Source organism: Pimephales promelas, chromosome 12, assembly GCF_988280905.1.
Source record: "Pimephales promelas chromosome 12, fPimPro1.hap1.1, whole genome shotgun sequence".
In the NCBI taxonomy this organism is placed as follows: Eukaryota; Metazoa; Chordata; class Actinopteri; order Cypriniformes; family Leuciscidae; genus Pimephales; species Pimephales promelas.
This window is the reverse complement of record NC_142780.1, coordinates 25,282,211-25,307,060: the sequence shown is the minus strand read 5'-3', so window position 1 is coordinate 25,307,060 and position 24,850 is coordinate 25,282,211. Positions and strand designations below refer to the sequence as shown.

Genomic DNA, 24,850 nt, shown 5'->3' with positions numbered 1-24,850 from the left:
CTTATCAGCATTATTAAATCCATGAGGAAAAAAAACTGGACATTATTAAAATGTCTGTGCCAAAGCAGAAATTCATAAGTGGATATTGTGTCATTAGCTACTCACATTCATGTCTTTCCAAACATTTGATATGCAACACAAACCTATGCAATTTCCTTCCAAATTATTTGCAAGAAAAAAAACCCCAGAATCAATTCAAATGACTTATCACAGATCTTTTATTTGTCAAAAAAGAAAAAAAAGTTGGAGTTAAAAAACAGACTGAAGGATAGAGGGAGAGTCTGGTATATCTGCTGCAGGTCAGTCACATTACATTAAACAGATCGCATCAGCCAAGCTTTTTTACAGCGGTAGTTTGAGATTTTCCCACAAATTCGTAGAGATTAAACTTCCTTAGACTGCATCTAGATATGCATGTTTGAAGTCGGGCCATCAGTAACAGTTCAGCAATAAAAATGAGTTAAATGTGGATAGACCATGGCACCCAAGCATTTTAGGGGGGGGGGGGGGGTGAGAGAGATTTAAAAGTGGAAGGAGGAAATTTCAAATGAAATGAAGGGGACTGGTTCTATAGTAACCAGCTGCTGAGAGGTGGCTAGTACCATCTATAATGTTCTTCAAGACACATCTGAAAATAAAGAGACAATAATCAGCATTTGGGCCAACTGAAATCAGCAAAAATTTTAACTGCAATAAATTGCTTGCTTATAGAGGAAGTTAATATACTTACAGCTTGCAGGCCTGGCGCCATATCTTCGCATAATCTGATCCTGTGTGAATTTCACAAAGGACTCGTATTGTTCTTAAGGGGGAAAAGGAAGAGAAACGGCATTTTAACAATTCAGCCATAAACACAAGAGTGGTGAAAGCAGAAACATGACAATGTAGCATGAGGGATAAATAAATATTGATCTAATTAAAGACAGACCTTATATAGCCCGCCCCACTTCGGTCTACCAGTTTACAGAAATATGAATGAACCGCTCATTTTAGAATCTTCCCAGTCTACTGATATTTTGTTATGCATGACATCGGGCTGAACATTTCAACACTTGATAACTTTAGTTCACTTTACAATGGGTAAAGCTACACCAGCAAATTACTCTTCGACAGTGATGTCATAGAAATAGACAAACAAGGACGTTCATAGGAAAAAATTGTAGAGATGGCTGCATGCTTCTTTCTCTGGTGCGTAAAGTCTACACACTTAAGGAACTGGTGTGTGGTTTTTTTTTTTTATCTTAATGAGAAAGGCATGAACTGATGAAGCCAACACACCATTGGGTGGAATCTGCAATTTATTGTACCTGCAAGCTTTGTGTTCAGTATCTGTTCGTACTCTTCGCGCATCTTCTCCTCGTGATCTTTGATAAGGCGCTCGCACAAATAGCCAACCTGCCTCAGCGTGAACAGTGGCTGATCCTTCTTCAATGTTGAGGCACCTAAAAACACACAACTCTGAATAAGCATTCTTGACCATGTCACTTTACATTCAATTTGCAAAAAACCTAAAGGAATCTATAAGAATCGGAATAGTTCAAATGATACCCAAGCCTACTCACTTAGGCTGCATTTATTTGATCTAAAGTATAGTAAAAAACAGCATACTGTGAATCTTTATTTTAATATATTTAAAAATTGACTTTATTCTGGTGAAGTTATTTTGAATTGTACAGCTTTCAGTCTTCTTTAGTTTAGAATAAATTCTACGATCCTTTAGAATTTATTCAAATATGCCAATTTGTTTCTTAAACATTTACAATTATCTATGCTAAAAACAGTGCAGCTTAATATTTTTTGTGGAAACAATTATTTTTTTAAAAGATTCATTTTAAGAATATAAAGTCCAAAAGAAAAGCATTAAAAAGTATATTTGAAAAAAAAAATCTTGTTTACCAAATGTCTTATGTCACTTGATTATTTTAATCCTTGCTGAATAAAAGTATTAATTTTTTTTTAAATCAAACGGCAGCATATACTAAAACGCTTGAGCAGAGCACTTCTTACAACTTACAATATCCATTTGAATAAAAATCATCAGTACTAGAGAATCTTAGCTCACAGCTTTAATAAGGACTAAACAGAATGTTTGAGTGGTTTTCAAAAAGTATTCGACATTACTGATGTCAAACTCGACACACTGCATCTTCACAATGCACATTTGAAATTAAAGCCAGGAGCCCAATCCTGATCCTAGAGAGATTCTGTCCAGCAAAAAGGAGCTCCAACCCTAATCAAACACACCTAAAAATATTCAAGAACAGGTGTGCTGGAACTCTGTGGGAAGGCAGATCTCCAGGAACCGGATTGGGCATCCCATGTCTAAAAAAAGTTGATAAATGGTTTAAGCATCTCAATGGACATGGTTTTCAGTGGACTGACCTGTGGGAGAGCTGGGGGAGGTAAGGGCGGGACTGGAGCTCTGGATATCAGTGGAGCTGCAGGGCTCAGTCTGGTTGAAGGCCCCTTCTAACTGCCGTCGCCTCTGATAGCGGCTGTACTCCTGACGAATGTTCTGGAAGATCTGTTCTGTTGGGGTCAAAGGAAGACAAATCAAGAGAATGATGTCATTTCAGCTTACATTAAAAAAGAAAATTCAATGAAAATTAACAATAAAAATGCTATTCAAATTGCTACATGTTGCTTTGCTGGCATGAATGCAGTGAAACCCTAAAGCATGCAAACTAAAAATCAGTTGTAGCTGAATGCACTAGGTGGCGCTGTGGAGCTTGATAACAAGTTGATTGTATTTGATCACAGAATTTCATCAACTGCCTCCAAGTACAGTGAAGTTTGGAATAACTAGATAAAAAAAAAAACTATTTCACAAAATTTGATCAAATGGATCAACGTGAGGAAACCATGTCAGTTGAAATGGAGTTATCATTAGGGCTGTCACCTAAATTAAATTTGGCTATGATAGATATCTATATCTATAGGTTGTTTGGTAGTAATGAACATCGAATATTCAACACTTCAGAATCTCTTTCTGTCTGTTTGTTTGCATTTTGATTTCAAGAACCGTTCATCCAAACGACTTCATAAGGCTGTGCAGTGTCGTATTTGGTGCAATTTAGATAGACAGCAGAGATGCAACATGTTCAGAATTAATAAACCTTTTATAGATTACAGAACAGTTCGAACGGGAAACGGCATGCCTCACGCAAGCAGAGCGTCTGTGCAGTATTTTATTTTATAAAGGCTTCACTATTTCGGAGAAAGGAGTCCCCCCAAGGCAAGAAGAGAAAGACCCAACTTGAAGAGAAGAATCTCACTTTGCAAAAAATGAGTCTATATAATATATTAGTTTCACATTTTAGATTGAATTACTGAACTAAATGAACTTTTGCACGATATTCTAATTTTTCGAGTTTCACCCGTATGAGGTGAAGAAAAACAGCAGCAATCACTGGCTTTACTTCAGCAAGCACACACACAATGCACAGAGGTATCCTGCTTCCAGCATGGGTCCCATGACGAATAGTGTGAAGAAATAAGTTTCACTTCAGTTTTACAATCAGCCACAATGGTACACTGACATCACCACTAATACACATGCTAGGCTACATTAGGGGAAAATGGGATGCGGGTTAGTTTCGTTTGTCTTTGTGGAGGGTCAGGCTTATGTCTGGTTACCGAATCTGGGTGATGGGATGGGACTGCAATGCGGTGGGCAGCAAATGCAACCAGGAACCTCCAGAGTCCCTTTCTCTACAAAACTGGGCTGTGTTTAATCCCCCATCCAAATCTTTAACACCAGCAGATGACTCAAAACAGATTAGAAACCTGCATGACTTCCATGAGCCAAACTCTTTAAAATTATATTCAATAAGTCTTAATTCATCACAAAAGTGGGTATTTGGAGTTTAATCGTTTCAGCTTCCTGAATGTAGGTAATTTAAAGCTTCAAGTGTGGACTAACACCAGGGTACATCTATCTGCTGCGCCTGCATCACTTATCTTGGGTGTGGAGCTCAGAATTTCCGCCCTTCTGAAGGCACCGGCCTTTAACTAACTAAAAGATGACCAAAAGAACGAAAAAAAGTGATGACAATCAAAACAATGAAAGCATGGCAAAGCGGCTCTCCACGGCTCTGCTTTCGTCGGCAAAAAAGAAAGAAACTCAACACTATAAGCCATCAGTGTCGAGCAGAGCAGTTCACACGCGACTTATGCAGTGTTAACACAGACTAATTCACTGCCACATATTGCGTTGCATTCATTTTTTTAACACTATTTAAAACAGGTAGCATATTCTTTCAGTTTTATTTCCTTGGCCCAAATTTGGGAAAAAATAAAACGGATTTCATTGGACCCTACATTTGCGATAATATCTCAATATGATGAAACGTGATTTTGCAACCGCAGAAGCAGTAAAAGAGAAAAGCAGTCAGCAAGATCAAGCATCAACTTGGCATGCTACGCATATAGGTCTGGTATACAGCAAAGAACAGTTTATTTTTTAATGTATGTGATAGTGTTATTTATTCTCTCTCCAACAATTCTGGATGGATTCAGAATTTCAGAATCCAATCTGAGCTTAGTTTTTAAACACAGATGGAAGAACATTGTGGCCGCCGGAGCAACTTCCCTCCGTTAATGCCTATTGCGAGTCATGCAGGTACTGGGCAACTCCACAGCAGAGCCGACCCAAGGGAAAAAAAAATAGTCAGAATTAGGGATGCAAATTATCGATTAATCGTTAGCTGATAAGCGGCTATTTTCCTGAGAATGTCAATTTCTCACGGTATCAATAGTGTCTTTAACAAAGCAAAATATTACCTATATAATGAATAAAATACTGAATGTTATATTGCTTAATTTATGTTTTTATTGTAACAGTTGGGATTCGGTACAGATTAATGGCATTTATATAGTTTAAATAAATTATGCACAGAAAATGCATTAAAGATAATTGCGCACTGTCTCGCCTGTTGCACGTGAAACATTAAGGAACAAAATACATTTAAAACAAATCTATAAGGGTAGGCTTAGCCTACACCAGGGGTGCCCAACCCTGCTCCTGCCGATCGACTGTCCTGCACACTTCATCTCCAACCCAAATCAAACACACCTGCCTTTAATTTTCAAGTGATCCTGAAGACCTTAATTGGTTGCTTGCTTCAGGTGTGTTCGATTAGAGTTGGAGATAAACTGTACAGGACAGTCGATCAGCAGGAGCAGGGTTCAGCACACTTGGCCTACACTATATTAATCTTACATATAATAATCTAAACTACTTGTATGAAAAACTTGAAACATTATCAGCAGCACTTATAATCCCCCTTGGTCTGAGAAAAGTAAAAGTAAAATTACCATAAGAATGTGTCATTACACACTTCGAACAAAAGCATATTTTAACACGGCTTGCCCCGTCAAGTGCTTTGATGGATGTGCGAACTATTTAAATTTACAGACGCGTTTTCCTCAATGCATAACTTACTGTATTTGAAATCTTAATGGGTTATTCACACTTCCTAATGGTTTAGTTCACAATTACCTGTTAATTTTAGAAAATTATTTAGCAAATACTTGCCTGACAGGACAGTAAGACTTCAGTGAACAAGGCAGCCAGACGGAGTACAATCTAATAGAACTTCAATAATTCTGACTAAAATACTTCATAATATTTATCGTTAAATGTTTAAGGCAACAACAACATTGTAAATAATGGATTACAATATTTTTAAATCACGAATGGATTTTCCATTAAATTAAATAAATAAGTCTAATAGCTGTAATAAATAATTGTTAGTTGAAGCCCTACTACAGGATTTTCCATTAAATTAAATAAATAAGTCTAATAGCTGTAATAAATAATTGTTAGTTGAAGCCCTACTACAGAAGAAAGTCTAAAAAGTTTTGAATAAAAAAAAAGATGAGAAAAAGAAATGTGTGAACTAACTCATTAAGTTTCCAGATCATGGAATAATCCATTTTAGATACAATAGAGACAAATTCATAAACTTAATCAATGGGCAACGCCAGACCCCTTGAACAACAGGTAAATCCCTCTGCCTGTATCAAATGCTGCCAAATGCTGAGACCAGGTCCAACAGGTTACTTGGCAACTGTAACCTTATACGGTCAAACCAAGCAATCAATCACTGTGGCTTCCTGAGAGAGGATGGGGAGCGATTCAAGGCCTAAAAGCACAGAACATGGATAATACAACTACAATGGAAGTGTGGGATGAACTGGACTGGGGGAGGGGAGTGTAAGTGGGTGTAGAGTTGAGGCATCTCATTCACTGCACGTTCGAGACTTTGAGGGAATTAAAAAAAAACCCAAACTGGCAGGAAGTGCCCTCAAGCTAAGAGCTCAAGCCCAGGGTGTGTTCCTGCAGGGAGCTTGATTTGCTTTGTTTAGGATTTGGTGTGTTAGACTCGTGGGTTGGGCTTTAAGGGCAGTCATATTCCATCCAAGCCATTTTAACAAGGGCAATGATGGGCAAACAAAGAACAATTACATTAGTTGAAATCCAACTGGTCACTTATGCATTCGTTAGCCAGCAAAGTTGTACATTTAAAGCTAATGAAGTGAGAAAGCAAACTATATGGCCATGCAGGTCATTTCAGTTCTTATTCAACAACACTAAGACATATTTTGTTATTTTGATTAGATAATCAAAAGTAATAAAATAGAAGCATATAACATGAGACCATATACATTAGGGCCGGGTATTGACACAAATTTCACAATTCGATTTGATTTCGATTCACAAGCCTGCAATTCGATTCGATTTCGATCCCAATTCGATTCAATATTGATTATTTTGGATATCAGTTACAATAAATGGCAAATGTTCAAGGAAATCAAATCTCTTAAAGGAGAACTCCGGCGAACAATGAACCTTTGGTCTAATAAAACATCGGTACATAGTAAACCGTTCTCTGAAATTTGTTTTCATGATAATCGAATGTAAAGAGTTTTATCTCTAAAAACTGTTTAGCGTATAATGCTAGTAATGGGGGCATTGACTAAGTAAAAAGAAATCGCTAGTTTATACCACTAACAAGGCTCAAAATAGTTCTCCTTTAACTAATGCTGTAAACTATGGGAGTCTAGTTGTAGCCTACTAGGCTTCATTAGCCAAATATGAAGGTAATAATTAACTGTTTTGTAGCTATACAAACACTTAAATAACACTTATTTCTTTTTATAATAAGAAGATTACATGAAATATAAACATTTAAATGGTGGCTGTCATAACTTGCCAGATTTATTCAAATATGCATTAAATATTGAAGAATATTAAGATTATAATGCATAATATGTAATATGGTGTATATATTTAGCAAAATGCTCCTCTCTAGAGTTATTTTTTCTAGCTGACTAACGAGTTTGTGGGTTTTCTCAGGTAAATATGACGATACATGACATTGATTACAAACTGGGTTGTACTCTAAGTTGTACTCCATCTTTGAACACACTTTCAGATGCTCATTCATGTTTATTTCACACTGTGACTGGTATTATTAAGCCGGAAGAGAGATCAGCGCTGCTGCTTCTCTTGAGCTGAGCCAGAGCGATCTCACGCCACAGCACCAAAACGTTATTTATGTTTTTGAATGGACGCAATTTGAAAATTGAGACTTTCATATCAATAGTAACAAAGGACAAAGATTATTGCGATTTTTTTTGGATGTGCACTTCCGAGATACAATGTTCCATTCATTCAAATGAAACAGGATGACTAATCGATTCTTGAGATTTAAGAATCGATATCGGTTCGTAAAAATAAGAAATCGATATTTATTACCCAGCCCTTTATATGCGTGTCTTATTTCAATGCTATGGCCTTTATGTAGATATTTGGGATATGGTGTCAATGACTGGCCATCTTGAAGCATGACTGTTCAGATTTATATGAAATGGTAAGACTTTACAATAAGATTCCATTTCTAACATTAGGATAATAAATGCTGTATAAGTATTGTTCCTTGTTAGATTGTTTAATTTCAACAATCAATTACATTTTAAAATTGTAAAGTATCTGTTAACTTTTATGTACTATGAACTAACATGAATAAATCAAGGTCTCAATTAAGTACAGTCAATAAAAAAAAAAAACCTCTTGTTTGATCAAGTCATCGGTCAGTGCGGTCCAACCTAGTTATCCTTATCAGTAAAATACAATATTGGTCGACCTCTACTCAATCACAACAACTTCCCCTCCCACTCCCAATGACATCTTATCTCTGATGACGTGTTTACAATAGTAAACAAACCCATGATCCTTTCAATTCCAGATGGACAAATCCCACCCTACCTTTTTTTTTTCAGATTCACTTGACTAAACGTCACAATAGGAAATAACAGTAGGCCTGCCCCCTATTAGTAGACTAGACATTAGTCATCAAGGTTTAGTTGACCAAATTTTAATTAGCCGTTTAGTTTAGTCACATGAAAAAAAAACTACAACAACAAAAAAACCTTCACAGGAATTGGTAAAGTTCCACAGTCCGATGGATAGATCGTAATTATGGCCCTGTCCCAAATGACGCACTTCATGCACTTAGAATGGATGCCGTGTACGACTGTTCGATAAGTCCACAAGACCACAGGGTGTTCGATTTGTTAGGGTGTCCGATTTCAGAAAGGGTTTGCGCTCAATCCTGAAACTCAAAATCATCAAATGTGCGACTAGTCGAATAATGCCTTCTTAAATGAACGACTAGGCTATGAGCTGACTAGAAAAATCTTTAATCAGGGGCAGAACTAAATAAAAGACCATTTCAACTTCTGTTTAAAGCTGCTATAAGCACTCCCGGTCAGAAACAACCAATCAGAGCCAGGAGGAATGTCTCAGTGTCAATCATGCTTGTGTACACGCTAATCACACCCCTCTCTTGCACATCGCGTGCCGTCGTTCAAAACAAACTCTAGATTGCCGTGTGCCGCAGCTGTACCAATGGCAGAGAAACAACCTAAACTGCCAATTTCTCGAGTGGCACCTGCTCATAAAACAAAGACGGGTAAAAAGAAAGACTGATAACGATAAACAAGCGAAAAAGGAATTAGACAGCCCATTGTCTCGGTGTAAAAACTCTAGCCATGTAACATGTAGATAAAATGTCAAGCACTGTGCAAAGCAACAATTTAAACCTGCTAATTCACTGGCTTGTCACGTTGCTGAGATAATATTGTGGTGAGCAGGACAAGGACGAGAGTTATAATGAACAATACCTGTAAGACGCACCGGTCTCACATCTTTTACATAGAAGCGGAAGCATAAACAGAGGCCACTTAATAAAAGTGCAGGGGCGTGTGCTTGTGATTGATTCAGCGAGAATGAGGGCGGGGCCTTGAATTTCGTGGCTTTACTTACTGCTCACGACTGGTCTCGAAAACGCAAGTGCACAGACTCAAGTTCTAAGATCTCACCATATCAGGACATTGGCGACTTCAGTTCTCTCTGATAGAAAAGAGCGAAGGGGCGTCGTCCATCTTTTTTTTACAGTCTATGTTACAGACTGTAAAAAAAAAAATTAGATCAAATGATTCACTATTTTTAGTCGCTTTTCAGACCCCGAATTTTTGCTTTCTCCCTGGCTTCACTCACTTTAGCTACATCTACCGCGTTCAGTGAATGGCTGAGAGGAGCAGCAGCACATATCTGTTGAGCACACGGTCGGCCACTGACGGACGTGAATGAGCAGTGTTTTTACACTGACTTATCTGGTTGTCCTTGGGCGTTCCATTGTGTGACAATATATTGGACATGAGAACAGCTTTATTTTACATCCAGCTATATTATATTATAATATTAAATACAGTATGTGAGCTGAGCATTAATTTATAGAGAAAACACATTAGGCAAGCAGCCCGCAAGTACGACGCGATGACGTCACGCATAAGCTAATTAACGTATGACGTAACCTAGCGACTTTTAGGGGAGGCGTTAACTACTTTCATTTGAAAATAGTTGGCAACACTACTGACTTTACGTTCTGTTTTGTGTGCCAGCAGTCATCCGTCAGGGGCTGCTGGATAATACTTTCATTTTGGTAATTGTTTATTTATTTATATTATTAAAGTTGTTGAACGTTCGCCTGTTCCCTCCCCCATCCAGGATGCAAACTCTGTACCTAAATTAAGAAATAAACGATGATAGCAAAGTGATATAGTTTGCTCTGAACTTTACTTTTGTCATTTATGTCAGTCACGGTTACCCATTTAATCAATGTGGCGTCTTTGATTTATTTTTATTTTTTTAAAACATGAGAATTACTTGGCTGTTTTACAAGCGCCAAACGGGATTGGCGTGTTCGCCAAGTGGTCCAAAAATTTCGGATAAAAGCAGTGCAAGTACACAAACAGACTAACGTTATAATATTATCCATGTTAAACATCAAATTACTGGAAGTTTGTTTGACTTGGAAAAATTTCGCATGGGCTATTTTATGTATATATGCACACATAATATGAACACTTGTGTTTTTAGATACAATTGTTAAATTGAAAATAAATAACGCCAATCCACCCTTGCGCACATACCCACCTTTCCTCTTTGTTTGGACGTACTGGTTCAATCCTGCTGGTAAACTAATTGGCTAAACGCAGAGATAAACGTTCACTATCCAGGCCAGAGCCAGGCATTTGTAGAAAAACATTGTCATGTATTGTTTTCTGTAGTAATGGTCGATGATTATGTGTGTGTTCACACTAAGCCATAGGAGTTAAATGAAGCTCTGTGTCAGCTAGTCTGTAGCGACCGCTTTCAGCCTAGCTAGTCGAGCTCAAAACAGCTATTCATCCAAACTGCATAATTACCGGTAGCGTTGACTACAGTCCATACCAACTACCCACCACAACCATACCATCCTTTAAGAAAAGGCATTAATACACATTCAAATCGTTACTCAAAGCAGCTTGGTGGGGTGTTACATTAACGGACTGTCGAAATTCAAAAATTCACTAACGTTAGCTGGTTAGCTGAGATTAAACAACCCCCATTCCCCTCCTCCATGTCAAACAACCCAACGTTAAATGGCGAGACTCAAGCATTTTTCTCACCTGGAGTTAGCCTGTGTTCTCCAGCCATTGACTGGGGCGACATCGAGTGTGCCGGGCTCTCTGTTGACGGACGAAGACCGCATCTCTGCGGGGATGGAGTAGTCGGAGTCCCCGGTAGAGGATTGCACCTCCTTCGCTTGGGGGACTGCGGGCTGAGAAGGGCCTCAAACTCCATAGATCGCTTCAACGTCGCGCCACAAGCCATGGTCGCTGATTTAATGAAACAATAAACTACACCGGTAAAATACAAACTTTTTTGATAATAAAATGCTCAGATTTCCTTCTCTTATTCGACTTTTTCAGGGGGTTTTATTGAGCTTCGCACGTTAGCGGCGGCCCCCCCTCTGTTCGCACACCGGTTTTAACACCAAGTGCCAGATTTGTAGCAAAAATGCTAAAACGACACAGCCGAGGACTGTACCATTCACTGCGAGGCGGGGGGGGGGGATTGTTATAAACGAGTTCATTTTTTCTCAAATAAAGTTCTATCATAACTTTTTCTTTTATTAAGTACAAAAAAAACATTCACGTGGTTTAAAATATATAGCAAAATTATAAGCTATATGTTAATTAATTTTTTACTTTATAAGTAAATCTACAGTAGTATTGGTACCAACCCGTGAGTTGTGGATTATGTTAATGCCCTCTTTCAACATAGTTTCCAGTGATGTGCAGCTCCAAATCAAAACGATTATTAATAATGAAAGTGATAGTTATACTTACTCGGGTTTATGCTTGCCATTGTTTAGCTTTTCCTGTATAAACAGGCCTCTTGCTCCGAAATATGTGTGGAGGCTATTTGAATTGAAACGAACACCTTTTATTATAAATTTACTTAATATTTTTATAGAATATTTAATATTCTAAGATGTACGATAATTATCTATATCTTCCTTATGATTATAATACATAGGTAAATATATAAAATGAATACATTATGTACAACATTTGCTTAATATTATTAATGTATAATATTTGCTATTTTTCAATATATGTCAATATGTTTTTCTAATTTAAACAATAAGCTATATACTCACGGAACTCTTTCAGGTTTTTTTTTTTTTTTTTTTTTTTTTTTTTTGATTAGTTTTTGGATTAGTATTGGGATTTCATTCTAAAAAAAAAAAGTTTCCATTTTCACTCCTCCAACAGCTTTATCCTGATTGGTGCCTTGCAATCATTTGACTCTGATCAATATTTATTGAGCTTATTTGACCAAAGACCATGTTTCTGGAGGATTTGCATGTTGGAATTTGTTTGTGTTGGCCATCAAAGCAGTCTTTCAAATCATGAGGAATAACTTCCTTACTGTCTCTTAACACCTCTGTTTAGACATAGTGTTTGGTAATTGAATATTATACATTCCCCATATGAATATCACACTTTTAAATCCCAACATTTGTCAATTTTGACTTAATCCACTGAAAAAAACTGTAAAATGTACAACATATTGGAAGCTAATAATGTAGGCCTAAAAAATCCTCAAACTGTGCTGTATCATCAAGAGAGTTAATATTCAGGAAATGTGTTTTTAATGATCTATCAGTAAATTAATTGGTCAGATTGAAGTGTATGGTTTCTTAAACAATGTAACAGTAATTCATACATGGCATACAGTATTTTATTGAACATACAATTATGCAAAATAGTACCTTAAAAGTCTATAAATACCTTATAAGACTATACCAATTACATTGGATTTTGCACTATTAGCAGACTCTTTCTTACCAAAGCAAATAATAATGTAGGCCTACTTAGTGTATCATAACATTTATCATTGTGACATAGACATACAGCCAAGGCAAATTACAGAGTGCTACAAAGCATATTGTTCAATCGATCCAAAAGGGGAGGTAAAGTTTTTGCCTGTAGTCATCAATAATGCTGAAGGTATTTTGTTTCACAGTGTAATCTATATTCTGTATATTGGCATCTTTTATGTTTGACACAAAATGTAGCAAGTGATTTGCCTGTTCTGAGTTCTTAATTGCACTCCTGAAAGGATAAACTGTATTATATATAATATTATATATATATAATATTATATACAAAAGCTGATCACAAGCTACATACTATGCACTGACCTCATGATGCTCATGATAAAGTTCTTATAGGTATGCCAACTTCTTCCTTTCATATTTTCCACACTTTACAAGATATCCTACAAATTATTTTCAATGTAACAACAATGTAACTGCAATGCCTACTATGATAAAAAACAAACAAACATACATTTTCTGACCTTTAAAATGGATGAAAATAATGAACAAAATATTTTATAAATAAATAAAACTTTATGAGACTTGAATACTGTTTTGCTGGTTGTCTACACTCTCAGAAATAGTATCTGGATTACTATTACTCACTGCCTGATCCTTGCTCTTTTTGCCGGACCTATTTTCATTTCTTATGCTATATGCAATTCCCAAAGTATGTTCCCTGCATGCCATGCAACATTTGAACAGTGCTAACAGTTCTCCCCTTAGCTCTCGACAGCGTAGAGCGTATAGGAGCGGGTTTACACACGAGTTCACCAAGCAAAGCGTGCTACAGAAAGCGAACATTCGCTGTTGTTTATCCGTAAGGGTCACCATGACATCCACCACCATAAAGGACAGGACAGGCAGCCAACAAACCGCGAGGATTAGGAGGATCAGACTGAAGGTACGAGCAAGCTGAATGTCCATTCGCATTCGAGCCTGTCCATTTATGCTCGACCTTCCACACTTTGTTCCGCTCATAGCTGATTCATGGCGGTGTGCTTTCAACAGGATGAGGGCATTAGCTACTGTGATAAGGAAGAGCACCACCAGTTGCAGGCCCGTCCAGCAGGCCAGGTAGTGATGATCCACATAGGGGAAAAGACGGGAACACGGAGGATCCAACCAGGTTGTGCACCTCCAACCCATCAGAGGAAGGAATGAAATTATAATCGTTACACACCATAATAATACTATAGCGAGCTTGGCCCTTGTGCAAGTCAATAGCACCTTGTAATTGGAAGCCCGGTAGATGCAGAGATAACGGTCCAGTGCCGTCAGCAATAGACTTCCCACAGAGCCCGTGAAGGCCATTGTGACGCCACCCAGCTTGAACAGATAGATATTAGCGCCGTCGTCTTTACTATATAGATGGAAATCTAGAAAACTGATGGTGAAGAAACAGCTGGCAAAAGTGTCAGCCAGTGCCAAGCTGCTGATGAACAGGTATGATGGGCGTCTGCGCAGAGTGGCGGAGCTTGCAATGACCATCAGGACCAAAATGTTCTCCAGGAAAGTCACAGGACCAGCTAGATAGCAAATTGAGCCAATAGCTTTCTTCTCTGGAGTGGTCAGGACCATGTAGCACTGCAGGCTGTTGCACAAGCTCGGATCTGCAACAATTCAGGAACAAAAATATTCAAAATAATCATTTTTTAAGATAAACAATTAATATTATTCATATTTTAAACAAATATTTAATAAAGAGTACTTTTAAATACGTTCAAATATTTGGGGTCAGTAGGATTTTTTTATGATTGGTCTCTTATGCTCACCAAGTGTTTACAGTAATATTGTGTAATATTATTACAATTTAAAATAACTATTTTTTCATTTTTTTTTATCTATTTAAGATGTGATTTATTTCTATGATGATAAAGCTGAATTTTCAGCAGCCATTACTCCAGTCTTCCATGTCACGTGATACGTCAGCTGAATTGGAGATGAAGAAACATTATCAACAGTTGAAAACAGTTGTGCTGCTTGATAACTTTGTGGAAGCCATGATGCAGTTGTTTATTTATTTATTTTCTGAAATTATTTGAAATAGAACTGTTTTTGTAAAAAATGTAAGAGTCTTGTACTGACTTTCAAATTAATTAATTTGAAAAAAAAAAATCCTTAAAATTTACAAGTAAAATAATCACAACACAACTTGATCATGATCACAGATATAGACCGTAGAAAATGTGAATGAGAAACTATACCTGTTGTCGAAATGTTTGTACTTTCATTTAAATAAAGCACAGTGGGAGCTTCTTGATCTTGTTCCAATTCACTCTCCATTTCCCCAGGACAGAATTTATCTATTAAAAGTAAATTATGAATCATGAAACTTTGATTTTGGAGTCTGACATGATTAAGAGGGATAAAATACTCATTCAAAATGGCAAAGTCAAACATGTCTCCAAGCAACATTTTATTAGGCTAATGCATTCTATAAATAAAATGACATTTTTCAGGCTGAATGCCTTAGATTTGAAAGAGAAGTGATAATCAGCCTATAAACCACACTGTGACCTAAAGCTGTTCAATAGATTAGAGAGTTACATACTGCCCTCTGCTGGCCAAAGGACCACGCAGATTTATTACACGAGAAGGATGGACAAGTGAAGCAAAACTATCAGTGTTCAGAAAGCAGACACATGGTTTAACAATATAATGAAGACGAATCTGTTTAGTTAGGTAAATAGTAAATTAAATGGTCTGCTCCCATTTCATTGTTCCCTCCTTCCACGATCACCTTATTCATTCTTTCCTTAAGAATCACTAATTTAGTTTTCTTCTTTATCCTCCCACATTTTCCAAAGGTGCATTAGCTCTTTTTCTTAAAATTTCTGGAAATGTTAGATAATGTTTCAGTTAAAGCCACTTCTCATGTTAGCTTTCTAGAAGGGCTTTCCCGCAGAGTCTTTGTTCCTCCCAAAATTTCTTCCTCATTTAGACTCAAATATTTTTTCAAGTTTTTTCCTTTGCCACTTTCACCTTTGGTAGCACACTGGGTTAAATGATTTTTCTTTTTATTTATCTTCTTTAGTTTTCTCATTTCTGTAAAAGTGTTTTAGAACAATCTGTATTGTAAAAAGCTATTGATTTGAACTGACCATAAGACAAAGGACTGTACAAATCACCTTATGAAAGACATCTGAAAACTTAAACATAAAATGTTGGCGATAAAATGTAGAAGAGACACATCCTCAGGTTAAAAAACAACAAACAAACAAACAAAAACAAACATATCCTCAGGTTAAAGCTTTCACACTCTCACACAAGTGAAATAAGAGAATCTTAAAAGGATAGACCCAAACATTAAAAATGTGGCATATAACTTACTGACCCTTAAGTTATTCCAAACCTGTTTGAGTTTATTTCTTCTGATGAACACAAAAGAAGATATTACCAACATTCTTGAAAATATCTTCTTTTGCTTTTAACAGAAGAAAGAAACTCATACAGGTTTGGAACAACTTAAGGATCAATAAATAAATGTTGACAAAATTATAATTTTTGAGTGAATTAATAACAATTTACAACATGTCTTACAAATAAGGGCAAGAAAAAAAAACTGCAGTTACTTTTACCCATTTGAGTTTTTTCAGTTCAGGATTGTTGGCATAGTCTACACATTGATCAAATGAACTGGTTCTTACCTTTGTGTTTTGCTGTTGGTATGGTTTTAATCCAGTTATTGTTTTTCTGGTCTTTCTGTGGTTTACCTCTGATTACAACACGAAATCATGTGCCACACCCCCAACGAGAAAAAGAGAGAACCAATATATCTGTTTCCTTCCAGACAGCAATAAACTGTTATGTAATTAGATCAGAGATGCAGGTTACAGAGACTAAAGTGACCATGACACATTACTGAGCAAAGAAAAGCGACAGATGGAAAGTACCAAAGCCGTTACTCTCTAAGATCCACAATGTATCCAAAGAGGAAGCTTTTTGTGTCTCATCACCATAGGATGAAAGTCGCGTAATAGATGCTGAAACAATTTACTTTTACCACAGCTTCCCCATTGCTGACCTATTTCACAATCATTTAAATTTTATACCCTTATCGTGCGAGCAGATGTAGAAAAATGTCGGTTTCGTCTCACTGCAACTGTCCCAATGCATTTCATGTTCTGTAGCCCAAATTGATTATTCTGAATGGCTTTAGAGACACATGTTGTGAGAAATAACAACTGAAAATGTTTTTGAGCGTTTCTCATTTTAAGCTCCCCTACTACCAGTAATAAATAAATGTAATGCATAAAGGGAGAAATATGTTGATGTTCCTGGGCTAGTGTACAGATATCCACGGAAAAATAAATATAGGCCCTACATCTGGCTATGACTTGAGGTTGAGTAAATCATGGGCGAAAAACTATCATTTATCTCAGGGATGGGCAACTTGAGTCCATTATCCTACAGAGTTTAACTTCAACCCTAAACAAACACACATGATCAAGCTAAGGAAGGTCTTCAAGATTACTAGAAAGTTACAGGCAGGTGAATTTTTTCAGGGTTGGGGCTAAACTCTGTAGGATATACTCCAGGACTGAAGTTGCCCATCCCTGCTTTTAACTATTGCATATTTAGTGTAGCTTTATTTTTAACCAACAGGTGGCGCTTGGATCTTTTATGCTATACTTAAAGGGGGAGTTCACACCTAATAAATGAAAATTCGGTCATCATTTACACAAGCTTATGTTGTTCCAAACCTGTATGAGTTTCTTTCTTCTGTTGTACAAACAAAATAAGATATTTTGAAGAATGTTGGTTATCTATCTATCTATCTATCTATCTATCTATCTATCTATCTATCTATCTATCTATCTATCTATCTATCTATCTATCTATCTATCTATCTATCTATCTATCTATCTATCTATCTATCTCTGTCTGTCTGTCTGTCTGTCTGTACAGAATTTATCTTTGTGTGTGCCATAAAAGTATTGTTTTGTTTCTTGTGTAGATCTGTTTTCCCCCATATTTGGTAATTTGACCTTTCTCAAATGGTGTTACCAATAAGGGCCTCCAACCCGACCTACTTTCCAAACATAGGATTCAAACAGAGGCCAAGCCCCCTGGAAAGCTGTAAATCATGCTGTAAACCAAGGTTGAATCCAGTGGGTGTGCACTTCCGTCACCAAATATGGGTTTTGATTAACAAGTGCTGTATTATGCAACAGGTTTGCTTGAGGGATAAGCAGGAGTAATACAGATGAGGGAATTTCAAATTAGAATTGAAAACTTTCACATGTTTAGAACCACCACCACTTCAGTCAAATGTTTACAAATGACAGTTTTTCTTACAGTAATCGATTTGGCTCATTTACAGTATTTTATAAGCCTTAGCATTCTCTAAACTAAGTGCAATTGTCTGTTGCCTGTTTTATGGCACATCATCATGTCAATGTAGTAACGCACCCAAAACATTTAATACATTCTTGAAAACCTAGTTATTGCGTCAGTAATTGGCCAATTCCACCAAAATGAAACATTTCTGTCATTATGAGCCATAGTTTATGATCAGATTGTTTAGATGTTTTGTTTTACTCCATGGCAGTCAACCTTGAAAATGTTTGTTATAGGCTATTAGGGCCAATACTTTTTGTTGACACTGGCAAGCTTTTTAGATACTCATTTCAACATTAAGTCTACATGTGAAAGTTAATACTAGCACAGAGAAAAAGTATATCCACATCATAGGCTATACATTTATTTTGTAGTATTGTGTAACATGTGAACAGAAAACATGGGATGTCTGAGAAATTTTGGCTCAAGAAAGGATGTTTAGAAGTTGTGAGTGACAAATTCACAGAGAATCATCAGTTTGATCAGTAAGCAATATACATTTAGTTATTGTGCAATTAGACAATATTGAATAATACAGTTTAAATTCTGTTTGAATCCGATTAGCTTAATTTTGAGCGGTTCTGATGAAACATTAAGTTACTTCCTAAGAACAATGTTGGAAATACAAAGTCTACAAAGAAGGTCTAAATCTGGCCAAAATTAAATGTTTATATAACTTCTAACAGCTGTTGAACACTCTCAGTTTTAGCACCACCATGAACAATCTAAGTAGACATTTTGGTTCAAGACCACCAAATGGCCCATATGCCACCTCTAATTCCATTCATTGATTTATGAAGATACACCCCCAAAATAACACATTTTTTGCTTTTCAAACACTCTCCCTACTATTGTCATTGGCAGTACACCACGTCACAGGTTTTTAATCTAGCCTGCCCTGCCCGTTGTCACATGCAGCCACCAAGTGGTGTGATACTTCTTACAGTAAAGGATGCCGTGTTTGATGTTTCTATTTGGTTTTCAAGACAAAGAAGGCCTATTTCCATATTTCCTGTATTAAACTTTCCATGTGATCATGGTCTTACATGCTATATATGTACTATTTTATTAGGTTATAATATAGTATGCATTTTAACATCCTGAATAAAAAATTGGACAACTCAATATTCTCATCCTATAATTTCCACCAGGAATTTTGGCTTGTGTTAAAAAAAGTTCCTCAAAAAAAGTTCTCTCTTGTATGCTAAGCATATTGGATAGGCCTATTTAAAGGATTAAAACACTGTTTCTTTGTTCACGTGATTTTGCATACAGCGTAGACACTTGTGTTTGTTTTGCCCATGTGTTTTTCGAAGATATGCCGTGGACATACATTTAGTATTTGCATTTTGAGATGAAACCATAGGCTGTGTGTGGATGAAACTAACCGGAAGAAACCCATATTACAGTAACTCGGAAAAACCAAAATCCCCCACACTCCTCACAAACATGCAATGATGACGCAGGAAGGATGGCAACAGGCGTGTTCCTCGCTCCTATTGGTCACACGTCGACAGTGCTTCTCTCCGATTGGCCAGAATAACACACGCCTGAAGTACTTATGCTTTGTTGAGGATCCATTTTGTTGTTAGACGGAGACAAACTGGAGGAGAATAGTATCATTCCGTTGTTGCCTCGGATTGTTATGAAGATTCACATATCGGGAAATATTTTCTCAATTAACAGCTACAGCTAGCAGAATAGACCAAGGGACGACGAAGGGCTTTTTCATCAAAGCCTGAGGAAGTCGGTAAGTTGTTTTTTTACTGAGTTAAAGACATAGGGAGTCGTCGACGGTATTGACGCCATGTTGCGTTTAAGAGTCTTTTGTTTTGGTACGGTGCCAGAAAACATGACCTAATATCTTTTGTTTTTTTATCATTTAAAGCTCAAGTATTTGCAAATTAACAAACTTATTGTAGTATTTATTTGCGATTTCGAAATGTGTGGTTTTTTCGTCGACAACGACAGATTTTTAACACAATAGAGGTAGAATAATGTAAGATGTTTATGTAACACCACATCTACAAAATGTTTACATTTTTAAACGATGAATTATGTGAAAGGTTGTCTTCTGTTTGACCCTAACCTAATTATATAACTGGTTAACCTTATTTAACGTTATTCTTTTACACAAACAAATGCTTTAAGTTAGTGAGAACTTATTTTATATTAGTGAAAAACTGAATGTTGCTAGAATCTGTCTAAATTGAACATATTTTGGAAAGATTTTCGTACCTAATAAAAAAAAAATTGTGTTTCTTTTGTTAGATTCACGGCTTCTAGAGCACCGTGCGCCGAGGTGAATTCATGTTCAACTCGGTTACACGACAAAACAACGCTCATTGGCACATGAAAACCTCAGATCTTGCTGGACCTAGACGTGCAGCGAGAAGTAGATCAACTACTTCGAGGACCTGGAGCCCGATCGGTGAAGAGAAATTAAAAAGCGAAGAGAACCAAGCACTCAACTTTTTTACAACAGTGAGGTAAGCAGAGGAAGCTAGTGGGGGATGGGCGAGGACAAGCTGGCTGTCTCTCGCTGCACGTAGGCCAGCCCTTTGTTATTGCCAGCCAGCAACACGGGACATTTAACAATTATTTTAAGCTTGGTTTAAACCATTTTGCACAATTTAGCATTGTATTTTAAAAGGTGCATTTATTTCTCATTGTTTAAACAAGTTTTCTTTTTTAATCTTAGGTGACATCCAGTTAAAGCAGTATGGGAGGTGGTGAGAGATACAACATTCCAGATCGCCCAGCGCCCAAGAAGAGCCATCCGACTGGCAGAAGCAAGCAGAGAAGTCGAGACCAGAATGGAGTGGTGCATTCCGCCTCCTCAGGAGCCTTAGGGGTGCCCCATCACCTCAGCCATCGCAGGGGTGAGAAGGGCACCAGCTATTCTTGGTCTCCTGAGGCGCGGCAGGCCGCGTCTGTAGACATGAAGAATGCTGCTGTTCGTTTTGCCACACCTTATGATCAGAATTGGGAGGGGACCATGTCCCACCTGAACAAACTTTTGTCAGCTCAGTGTGGTCAGAACTATGCTGGAGCCAAGTTCAGTGAGCCCCCATCCCCAAGTGTTCTACCCAAGCCCCCGAGCCACTGGGTGTCTCTTCCCATTGGCGTTTGCGATCATCGTGAGATGATGACCTTTCAGTTAAAGAGCCTTCTGAAGGTTCAGGCATAACAAGGTCTCACTGCTGCTCTCTAAAGCCAATATATGAATGAAGTCTCCGCTTTGATCTTTGCCCTCCCCTTGAATGCTTCAGCTGCGTAATATATTTTACAGCTATTTTTAGATTTGCGTCTTAATAAGGTGATGAGCATTTGACGGGCAGATGTTTCTCCTAAATGTCCTTCACCTATTTTTTTTAAAAGTTAACCGCTCCACTAGTTATTACGTCATTGAGGCCTTAAGGGGTGGTCGAGAACCCTTAGCGGAGCTGTACGCCATGACAAATGATGAACTGGATGTCCTCCTAATAACTCATTGCTCTGTTATGCTCCTGTTTTGTTTTGTTCTTTTTTTGATGGCTGTTTTTGACAGTGTTTTTTTTTCTTCTCAACCTGGCCTAGGAGTAGATGTCAAGACAACTCACACCGTTTTCTTTCTAATATTTCGCGTTCTGTTTTTCGCTTGCTGGGGTTTGACGCGCACTCTCGGCTTGAGTTTTAATCATGCAAAGAGTGGTGGAAACCTCTTGGTGCTAAGCACAGCAGCATTTGTAGCATTATAGTGCGTTCTGCATTTCCAGGTATCTCGTTTTATTTTGCTTTTTGGGAAGTAAAAGCCACTTGACATCGTTCTGCAGGGAGAACTAAGCGAACCGAATACGGAGGGGGGACAAGCTTAAGTGAAAAGGTCATTTAACTAACCTCAAGCTTAATGAGGTGGCACAATGGACCTTGTGCTTTCAACACCTGTACTTTTTTTTAATGGCGCTGTGCGCATTGCACTATAGGTGTTGAAATTCATTAAGGTTCACAAGCTCTATTGCAGCGTTAAGCTTGTACTTTTTGCATCCCTTATGTTATACTTAGAAAACAAATTGTTTTCTTCTTATTTTTTTATGTCTACCAAAGCTACGTAATCAGCAATTTTCTGTTGGAATCCCCCTTAGCTGAACCAGATCTGGTTACAAGTGCCATAAATCATTGGGTAAGGCATTAGCGTATATCAAGGTTTTGGTTGACAAATCATTTTTTGGAATTCATTTTTTTTAAACTTTGCTGTACTTTTAGAACGATCACAGAGCAAATATGCGGAGGATTGTTTTGATGCGAGACCATAGGACAGATGTTTTCTCTGGTCTTGTCTCAAAGCCTTGTTTGCTCTGTGATGTGTTTTGATATTATAAGCATTATGTTATGAAATGTGTGTATTATGGCACGGGGGAAGTGAGAAAAGGGGCGCAAGTCCAGTGTGGACATGTTTACATTGTTAAAAAAAAAAAAAAGGCAGGCTGCCGGCATTTTACACACTCTGCCCTTTCTCACTTTTTGTTCTTCTTGCACTGCTGTTCATTTGTGTTCAAAAGTTTCAGACAATGTTGCTCTTCAACTGTGGATATGTGAAGCACCCCTTCCCACTTAGTAATGCGTGTGGCGGAAAAAAAAACTACCTCTCTTGCAGAACGTGATATTAATAGCTATCTTAAAGATGACAAAACAAAGCTGAGAAGTTTTGGATGTGTGTAATGGAGCCATGTAAATAATGAAATGTATAAAATGTTGTAGCATATTGTACATTTGTGCAGGAATGTTTGAAACCTGCAGATAAAGTATTTTTAGTAATAACACTGAATGTAAAAGTCACGCTAAGGACGTGGCTTGTTTTCAAATGCTGAAGAATATTTTGTTAAGAAAAAAAGAGAAAATTTTGCCTATAGTGCGTCAACCCCTGCACTGTGCAGTTTATTGCCAGTGATCTTGCACACAATATTTTTATTTTGTATAATGCACCATGTAGGGGCAAAACGAGCTTTAAGTGCAAGGAAAAAAAGATGGAATAAAATTTTTTTTTAAATTGAAAGGGACTTTTATACGTTGTTTTTGAGTTGCCTATGCAAAATAGCAATTTTGTTTTAAAAGTTTTCCTTGGTTATAATGGTAAATTTTGCCCTTTATCCAGAGTCCATAAAGTAGTGTTACATTTGCATCAAGTCATTGGTCTTTCCTCCGCAGGCCAATGTTTGCTGTCAATGATGCTGCATTTACCTCCAAATAAGCCAGATTACATTTTAACCTTTTAAGTAAAAAGTAAATTATTTTAATAGCATGTGTAAAAGTCCTTTTCCTAAATTTGGCTGTCCCGAACAATTGGCTTTGAATTTATCCCAACTTTGTAAGTGTCACTTGAAATGAAAACTGAAAGCCCTTTTGGTAAGAATTGGTATACTAAAAGATTGTTTAATTTGGTTGTCAAAAAAAAAAAAAAATTAATAATAAAATCCCTTCCCTTCCCCCCAATATTGTCTTTGTGTGTGATGTTATTTTAAATCTGTTTTCTGAGAATTTACATGTAAACAAAAACATAATGGATGTTAGTTTTAAATACTGTTAATATTTGGCATAGTTTTTCATTTATTTTTTCTGCATTTAGTGAAACTTTTCACTTAAACTCTACAGTGAACATTTTAATTAATTCAACTTAAAGGAGAACATGTATACTATTTTTTTTTAGTGATGTAGAAATATGTTATGCGAAAATTAATGTCGAACGCTACATCCAATTCAAGCAGGAGGGCAGCTGCACACAACTCTGTTGGACTTTGGTCCGGAGTTTCGAAGGCAAGTTCAGTCTGATCATGACCGCAGAACCTACTAGAAGGTTTTATTACGGTGGTTTATGACGTGTTATTAGCAGAACGAACTGTTGATAATGTTCTTTCAGTCCGTTTGAACTCTTTGGAAAGATTTGAAAATGCATAGGGATAATTGTGTGTGTGTGTGTGTGTGTGTAAATATCACACTATAACAAAGCAGGCAGACTAAATATCTGTCAATATAGATTGAAGTCATAAAAATTATGAAATAATTGTACGTGACAAAATGAAAGGTTCTGGTTGACAATGAAAGCATGATTTTACCACAGCTAAGTTACAGAAAAACAGGAAATGAATGGCTGGTATTTGGCAAACTTTACTCAGGGCTCGTAAAAAGGCGTATTTGTTTGAAACTAAACTTAAAACATAATTCAGGATACAGGCAAACTGGTTTGTACCATGAACATTGCACACTAGTTTTCAACGGCGGAGAATGTCACATTGTAAAATTTAGATACACTGTATCGTGCTAACGTTTTCACTGTTGCTAATGAACACAGAATTAACACTAATACACAGACAAAAAATATGATTTAAGAACAAGTACAAATAATACAGTTATTATAATTACTTTAGATTACACATAATCATCATTTATATTGAAAGCTTCAGGTATTTTAATACAATTCATTTCACTGCCAAATGGAAAAAAGTGCGCAACGTTGGGGTCAGGGTGCAGTGGTTTCTGTTTTGTTTTCCACAGCACCATCAGCTGGCAACGAGCTACATTTACTGGTTTCGGTGATTCAGACGTCACTTATTGAAGAAACAACAACCTTTCAATGATTTTATGGAATTCAAACCACTTGAAAAGTGAGAATTAATTGGAGCTAACTTAATTTAGTTCAGCTTTGTGTCTTCGAAATTCACGTTTGCGGTATAAATGTGCATAATTTATAC

General features: G+C 37.0%; 3 protein-coding genes across 3 annotated transcripts; 1 reads left to right on the top strand and 2 right to left on the bottom strand.

The window, feature by feature from the left end:
• Positions 1–200: 200 nt before the first annotated feature.
• Positions 201–11,382, bottom strand: akirin1 (akirin 1). The gene is made up of 5 exons (XM_039680022.2): positions 11,020–11,382; positions 2,383–2,529; positions 1,308–1,442; positions 731–802; positions 201–628 (listed from the first exon to the last, which is right to left on the bottom strand). Exons 1-5 carry the CDS (start codon positions 11,222–11,224, stop codon positions 618–620), a joined length of 570 nt encoding a protein of 189 aa, XP_039535956.1. The 5' UTR covers positions 11,225–11,382; the 3' UTR covers positions 201–617.
• Positions 11,383–12,609: 1,227 nt separating this feature from the next.
• Positions 12,610–16,996, bottom strand: cnr2 (cannabinoid receptor 2). Its single transcript, XM_039679380.2, has 3 exons — positions 16,430–16,996; positions 14,987–15,085; positions 12,610–14,392 (listed from the first exon to the last, which is right to left on the bottom strand). Exons 2-3 carry the CDS (start codon positions 15,063–15,065, stop codon positions 13,314–13,316), a joined length of 1,158 nt encoding a protein of 385 aa, XP_039535314.2. The 5' UTR covers positions 15,066–15,085; positions 16,430–16,996; the 3' UTR covers positions 12,610–13,313.
• A 2,697-nt stretch (positions 16,997–19,693) lies between these two features.
• Positions 19,694–23,594, top strand: pnrc2 (proline-rich nuclear receptor coactivator 2). The gene is made up of 3 exons (XM_039679620.2): positions 19,694–19,872; positions 20,394–20,611; positions 20,824–23,594. The coding sequence occupies exon 3, from the start codon at positions 20,845–20,847 to the stop codon at positions 21,310–21,312; it is 468 nt and encodes a 155-aa protein (XP_039535554.1). The 5' UTR covers positions 19,694–19,872; positions 20,394–20,611; positions 20,824–20,844; the 3' UTR covers positions 21,313–23,594.
• Positions 23,595–24,850: the final 1,256 nt, after the last annotated feature.

Excerpts from the sequence above, each read along its gene's own strand:
- akirin1 (XM_039680022.2), bottom strand. The coding sequence starts at position 11,224 with ATGGCTTGTGGCGCGACGTTGAAGCGATCTATGGAGTTTGAGGCCCTT. Across the intron at positions 2,530-11,019 it reads AGAACACAGGCTAACTCCAG|AACAGATCTTCCAGAACATT; the intron begins GTGAGAAAAATG and ends TGACCCCAACAG. Across the intron at positions 803-1,307 it reads ACTGAACACAAAGCTTGCAG|AACAATACGAGTCCTTTGTG; the intron begins GTACAATAAATT and ends TTCCCCCTTAAG.
- cnr2 (XM_039679380.2), bottom strand. The coding sequence starts at position 15,065 with ATGGAGAGTGAATTGGAACAAGATCAAGAAGCTCCCACTGTGCTTTAT. Across the intron at positions 14,393-14,986 it reads TACAAACATTTCGACAACAG|ATCCGAGCTTGTGCAACAGC; the intron begins GTATAGTTTCTC and ends GAATTGTTGCAG.
- pnrc2 (XM_039679620.2), top strand. The coding sequence starts at position 20,845 with ATGGGAGGTGGTGAGAGATACAACATTCCAGATCGCCCAGCGCCCAAG.